Source organism: Bidens hawaiensis, unplaced genomic scaffold (assembly GCF_021521415.1).
Source record: "Bidens hawaiensis isolate Kalapana, Puna unplaced genomic scaffold, B.hawaiensis_p1.1 tig00000237_1, whole genome shotgun sequence".
Lineage (NCBI taxonomy): Eukaryota > Viridiplantae > Streptophyta > Magnoliopsida > Asterales > Asteraceae > Bidens > Bidens hawaiensis.
In genome coordinates, this window is record NW_027491021.1 from 2,054,071 (window position 1) to 2,060,847 (window position 6,777).

Here is a 6,777-nt window from a genome sequence, read left to right on the forward strand (position 1 = left end):
ATAGGTTATGAACATTAGATTCGTAACATTGTTTTTATGACTTGACTTGATCCGACTCGAACCATACTTTAGAAATATACATTTTGTTGATTTTATAAAAGTTAGTTTGATTATCTTTTCTAATATGATTTGACAACCCAAACTGGACAAAAAAAGAAAAGTATTATATGGTGTTATTGTTATTAATTTCCGTCCGCAAAATCCTCCCTCCAATTCGTTACAACACCCAACCAACAAAATATTATAAGGTAGTCGTAAACCAAATCAATTCATTGAACCACTCTTAATCGTGATATTTCTTTCAGATTAGGGTTTATTTTATCTGCTGGTATCCATTCAACCCCAAATTCTTTCTTTTTTTTTTTACAAATTTTGCGCTTCAATTTGTTTACTTATCGTGATTTAAGGATTAGGTGGATTGATTTCATAATTTGCTTTTGATATTTTGTTGACCAACTATTCTTGTTAGGTGTATACATAGGTTGGTATACATATAACCTAAAAACATGCAACTATGAATCCAGATTCTCTTATTGTTCATGTTTGATCAACTGCTTGCTTTGATTTTGGATTTTATGCTTACTTTGTCATTGAATTTTGGATTTTAGGGTTTCATTTATGAATTTGTGATTTAATTTACGATTTTACCCTTTTGAATTTGTGATTGAATTTAGGATTTTTAGGGTTTAATTGTTGAATTTTTTTATTGAATTTGTGATTTTAGGGTTTAATTTTTGAATTTTATGATTGAATTTTGAATAATCTATTATACATAGATGATAGATTTTAGGTGTACTTTTAAGGTTTTACATGATTTGATGAGGTTTATGAAATATAATAATTATATCTAATATCAGAAAGTTTTCTGACAGATAAGGGACCGAACAAGCGAACAGCAAGTATATGGATGGATCTTATAACAAACGAGCTGTTCGTGATAATTCTGGTCCAAAAAAGAAACAACCCACCGCTGTAAAAGATTCAGCTTCTTCTCATGATGGGACGGGAGCGGGTCAGTTATGTAACCGAATCGGCTGCGGTGGTCAACTTAATAATAATAATAATACTAAAGATAAAACCTTAGAGAAACCAAAACCTTTGAAGCAGTCATTCCGTTCGTCGTCTAGCAAGAGCTTCAAGGGTGGTTCATCAAAAAACATCTCAAAATCTATAGAGAATACAGAGAAAAATGGTTTAAGAGGTCAAACCAGTGAGTCAAACAATGACGGGAGGAAAAGGCTGACCCGAGGCGAAAGCAGTTCATCGGGTAAAGGTAAAAAGATTATTGATGTGTCGGCTAATGAGGCGCGTGCTTCTGGTACTAAAAGCTCAAGAAATGATAACTCTTCTAGAACAAATGGTGGCTCATCGGGTAGGGCTCGGAAATTGAATTTGGAAGCTTCTAAAGGATCGGTTAATCAGCAGTCTAGTGGTGTTATTACCAGTACGCCCCCGGCTCAAGAATCACAGATTGATGGTGATCATAGTACAAGTAATGGCTCTAATGAGAATGGAAGAGGACAGTTAAATATTAATGGAATTGCAGATGTGGGGATTTTTTTAAAATTTGTATTAATATTTTTGTTTATGACGTATTATATATAGTAACACTGTGTTTTGTAATGTGGTGATTTGTAGGCATTATTGGCGCTTGATAGGTACCAACAAGACGAGGAGTTAACATACAAGGTAATTAGTTGTAAATTTATAGGTTGCAATTTTGACCCGTTTAGGAGTAAGTAGATTGACAAAGTGAATTCTAAATGTATAAAGTTGTAAATTATTTTATTAAAATAAAGTAGTTTAATAATATACAGTTAACACATTAACTATTTATACAATTCAATAAACTGTTTTGTCATCTCAACTGGTGGGCATGGATGGGTCCTGGACCAATTCGGTTTTTTTTGGCTTTTGAAAAATGAAAACCATCCGGTTTTGGTTTTTTCGGTATTCGATTTTTTACAATGGCTTTGGTTTTGCCATTTGTTTGGACCTAAAACTTTGTGTCTAAATTTTTGTTAATTAATTATTATTTATTGAGTTTTACACAATTTATTAAATTTCTGTAAATTACTTAAAATTGGGTTTTGTTGGTGTTTTTGGTTATGGCTAGCTGTTAGGGTTCGATTTGGCTTTTGGTTACAGCAAAACCGAGACCGAACCAAATATCAATCAGATGTTTAAGGAACATAAAACCCAAACGGTTGGTCCTTAATGGGTTCAGTTATTCATGTTACTTTTTGGTTCTTTCGGTTTGGTGCACACTCCTATCAACTATAAACTTCAGAAAGTAATGTTTTAAGAAACACGTACCTGCACGCGATTCTAACTGCAATTTTCCTTCTACAGCAAATACTGTCACTGGAGGCAAATTTATTCTTTGGTGGGCTTAACTTGTTTGATCAACATAGGGACATGAGACTGGATATTGATAACATGTCATATGAGGTTTAATTTCTCGATAACCTTTCATTATACATCTTCATTCATACATGATAAAAGCCACGACCAACCTTATTCGTACGCGCTTTTTGTCACAGCAGCTACTTGTGCTTGAAGAGAAAATGGGAACAGTGAGCACAGCATTATCGGAAGAAGAATTATCAAAATGCATTAAAACAAGCGTATATGAATCTTTGCAGTCAAAGAACGAGAAAACGAGGCACACTTTGGGTGCAGATGACAGAAAATGCAGTATTTGTCAGGTGATTATCCGTATGCCTTTGCATAAGTTTAATATGTTGTTATTATTAATATTATTATGTTTATAGGAGGAATTTGTGAGAGGAGATGAAGTGGGAAGGTTGGGATGCGGGCATGGGTACCATACACTCTGCATAAACCAGTGGCTGGGTCTCAAGAACTGGTGCCCAATTTGCAAGGCTTCACCTACTCCTGCTTTAAGATTAATGGTGTAAATCACATTTGATTTTTTTTTTCAATCATATGTATATGCATATACATACATAGGGTATTGTTTTTTTTTTTTTTTTGGTTGGCATTTAGCCCTTAATATATCCTAAAATCTGGAGCGTGATTCGGATTGTTTGCCAGAATATTAAGGGGCTGTTCATATATGTCACTCTAAACTTGCGAAATATAATATTTTTGCAAATCTTGTTTTAAGAGCATCCTGCATTTTAATTTCGCTTTGTGGCATCTGCTTCGTGAGGTGCCCCCTTCGTAACATCAGGATTTTGGACAGTGGTCGTGACAATGAAGTTACGTGTCTCCAAATTTATACAATCAATATATATTCATGTGTATTTTTGTGGTGGTGATATGCACATGTATACACACACATAAGCACATATACGGAGCGAGTTTAAATCAGAACAATGTTCAAATCAGATTCAGAACCAAGAAATCTGTTGAGAACTATAAGAACACCTTAATAGACTGTTACCTTTCACGTTAACAAATTAATACACTATTGATAGAACCATTAAATGTGATAGTGTATTCACTGGTAAATACACATTACAAAATTCTGTACATGTAAAAAGTAGATAACGAAATACCACATGTAGATCGTATGTTGATTTTTAATTAGTCTGTTCTATTTAGATATCAAGAAAATACAATGTATCACAAATGGTATGATTTCTTGTACTATTTTGCTCTACCATAAAACATGAAATGGTGAATCTTTTTAACTAGTAATTAACTTTGAGAGCGGGAGAGAAGTCTGACGAATACGTATGTTCATTTGTGGGTATGATGAAGCATAAATTTACGATGCACATTGTACAACAACGATTTCATGTTAGTTGCATTTAGCATGGAGAACGCAGTAACTCAGAAGAGACGGTCACCCTTACATTACAAATATTGTTAAAAGCATTGGTTGGGCGACCAACGATTGGTTCGAATTGCGAAAAAATGTCATTTTGTTTTGTAGTTTCTCATTCATGTTAGTTTGTAGTCTCTTATATATGTAAACATTTTTAATTTGTTTTGTGTCATGTTTAGGTAAAGACAGAATTACAAATTTTGTTCTTTAAACAAAGTCAATTTACGGTTCGTGTCCTTTATTTAGTTTCTTTGCAGGCGGTGTCCTTTAAACATTATTTTCCTACACATTATGTCCTTTACGCTAATTGGGTTAGAAAAACTCAGTTAAATACCCTCAGGTGAGGCGCATGTGAGGGCATATTAGTCTTTTCAAAACAAATTCATATACTCATATTAATAATAATAACAATAATAATAACATAACCACACCTCCTTCTTCATCATCTTCAATCAACTCAAACCATCAATTTCCAGATCTTAATCCTCGAATCCACCTTACACTTAACACCTGCCGTACTTGCCGTCATAGTCGCATTACCACTCGGTGTCGTAACCCTAGTTCCATCACACACAACTCTAATCGGCAATTTTTTTTTCAAAGTGGTGTTTATTCACAAAAAAAAAAGGAAAATGGGGAAAGTCAAAAAAAAAAAGAAAGGAAAATGGTGTATTCGCTACTACCAGCATCGGATTAGGATAAACAAGTTTGAAAATCAAGTAGAACCCGCCATTGGCAATGGCGGATCAATCATTGGGACCTAATCCGTCACTGCCAATGGCGGATTAAGAAGAACAAGTTTACAACCCCTTTTTTGTTCCGTTTTCTTTCTTTAACTTCAAACCCCCACCTAACTAAATTTTGTTTTTTACCTACTAATTATTACCCAACTAACTTTAATGTTTTATCTACCATACACATGCATAAATCACAAGGGCTGTCATCTGCATAGAATCATGCATGCCATACACATGCATAACTTTAATTTCAGATGATAGGATACATGCATGCTAACCATGTTTCACCCGTGAATTTTAAAGTTGACAATAACTCGGCTAGTAGCAATACTTCAAAGCAACAGCAATAATTCAAAGCAGCAGCAATAAATCAAAGCTGTCACTAAAGCATCAAAGCTGCCATGTAGGGTTTCTCATGAGGAAGAAGAAGAACCAGAAAAAAAAAATTATTTTTTCCTAATCCGCCATTGCCATTGGCGGATTAGGTTTTAAAAAAATTCAAATTTTTTTCTTAATCCCCCCCCCAATAGCGGATTAAGGGTTTTATTTTTTCTTCCTAATCCGCTGCCTCCAATAGCGGATTAAGGGTTTTTGTTTTCTTCCTAATCTGCCATTGCAGGAGCGGATTAGGGTTTATTTTTTAGGGTATTTAAATTAAAGAATCAATGTTTTGTTACACGTCGCTGGTAGCCCAGCTGGTAAGTAAATTAGTTACGGAATGGGAGGTCGCGGGTTCAAACCCCCCCCCCCCCAGCTCGTTTCATGGTAAATTGCTTTTTAAAATAACTTTCCACCATTCACTTTCCACCATACTTGTTTTAAATAACTTTCCACCAATATGAATAACCTTTTTTTAAATCATTAATATTTTACCTACTTATAAATATTTTACCTACCCAACTATTAATATTTTGTTTTTAACCTACTTAAATAAAAACCCTAATCCTCTATTGCCAACGGAGGATTTAGGAACAAATTTGAATTTTTTAAAAACAGTAAAACCCTATCCTCATTCCGCAAGAGCGGATTAGGAATAAATTTTTTCAAACCCTAATCCGCCTTTGGCATGAGCAGATTAAGAAGAAATTTTTTTTAACCTAATCCGCCATTGGCAGGAGCGGATTAGAAAAAAAATATTTTTTTTCTGGTTCGTCTTCTTCCTCCAGAAAACCCTACATGTTGCAGCTTTGAATTTTAGGCATGTGATGGTGGTCAGCTTTGTTCACGGGTCTTTGAATTATTTATTATGCAGCTTTGAAGACATGCATTGAAGAAGATGACAGGAGCTTTGAAGGCAACTTTGAAGATTGCAGAAGCCTGCATGTGTAGGTAAGAAGGTAAAAATCAATTAGGTTCAGTTGGGTAGGAAAAATATTAATAAGTAGGTAAAAAACAAAATATTAATAGTTGGGTAGGTAAAATATTAATAAATAGGTAAAATATTAATGATTTAAAAAAAGGTTATTCGTATTGGTGGAAAGTTATTTAAAAACAAGTATGATGGAAAGTGAATGGTGGAAAGTTATTTTAAAAAATATGTTACCAAAAAACGGGCTGGGAGGGGTTTGAACCCGCGACCTCCCATTCCGTAACTAATTTACTTGTCAGTTGGGCTACCATCGACGTGCAATAAAACTTTGGTTCTTTAATTTAAATACCTTAAAAAGATAAAAGGGAAAAAAATAAACCCTAATTCGCTCCTGCCAATGGTGGATTAGGAAGAAAATAAAAACCCTTAATCCGCTATTGGAGGAAGCGGATTAGGAAGAAAAAATAAAAACCCATAATCCGCTATTGGTGGCAGCGGATTAGGATAAAAATTATTTTTTTTCTGGTTTGAATTATTGCTCGTCTTCTTCCTCATGTTCATGGCAACTTTGTGCATGTGATGTACGGGTCTTGATGGTAGGAAGCAGGGGTGCATCAATAATGTTGAAGACATTGATGTTAGTTGGTTGGGTAGGTAGGTGAGACTTTAAAGTTATGCATGTGTATGGCATGCATGTTTCTATATAGATGACAACCCTTGTGATTTATGCATGTGTAGGGTAGGTAAAACATTAAAGTTAGTTGGGTAATAATTAGTAGGTAAAAAACAAAATTTAGTTAGATGGGGGTTTGAAGTTAACGGAAGAAAACAGAACAAAAACGGGGTTGTAAACTTGTTCTTCTTAATCCGCCATTGGCAGTGACATATTGGGTCCCAATGATTGATCCGCCATTGCCAATGGCGGATCCTACTTG

At 34.5% G+C, this 6,777-nt stretch overlaps 1 protein-coding gene across 1 annotated transcript; it reads left to right on the forward strand.

Annotated features, from left to right (window-relative positions):
• Positions 1–206: 206 nt before the first annotated feature.
• LOC143602999 (uncharacterized) lies at positions 207–3,276 on the forward strand. The gene is made up of 6 exons (XM_077079963.1): positions 207–248; positions 873–1,548; positions 1,639–1,689; positions 2,353–2,451; positions 2,544–2,708; positions 2,775–3,276. Exons 2-6 carry the CDS (start codon positions 904–906, stop codon positions 2,919–2,921), a joined length of 1,107 nt encoding a protein of 368 aa, XP_076936078.1. The 5' UTR covers positions 207–248; positions 873–903; the 3' UTR covers positions 2,922–3,276.
• Positions 3,277–6,777: the final 3,501 nt, after the last annotated feature.

Coding starts and splice junctions, on each gene's coding strand:
- LOC143602999 (XM_077079963.1), top strand. CDS start 904: ATGGATGGATCTTATAACAAACGAGCTGTTCGTGATAATTCTGGTCCA. Junction 1,690..2,352: donor ACGAGGAGTTAACATACAAG/GTAATTAGTTGT, acceptor TTCCTTCTACAG/CAAATACTGTCACTGGAGGC. Junction 2,709..2,774: donor GAAAATGCAGTATTTGTCAG/GTGATTATCCGT, acceptor TTATGTTTATAG/GAGGAATTTGTGAGAGGAGA.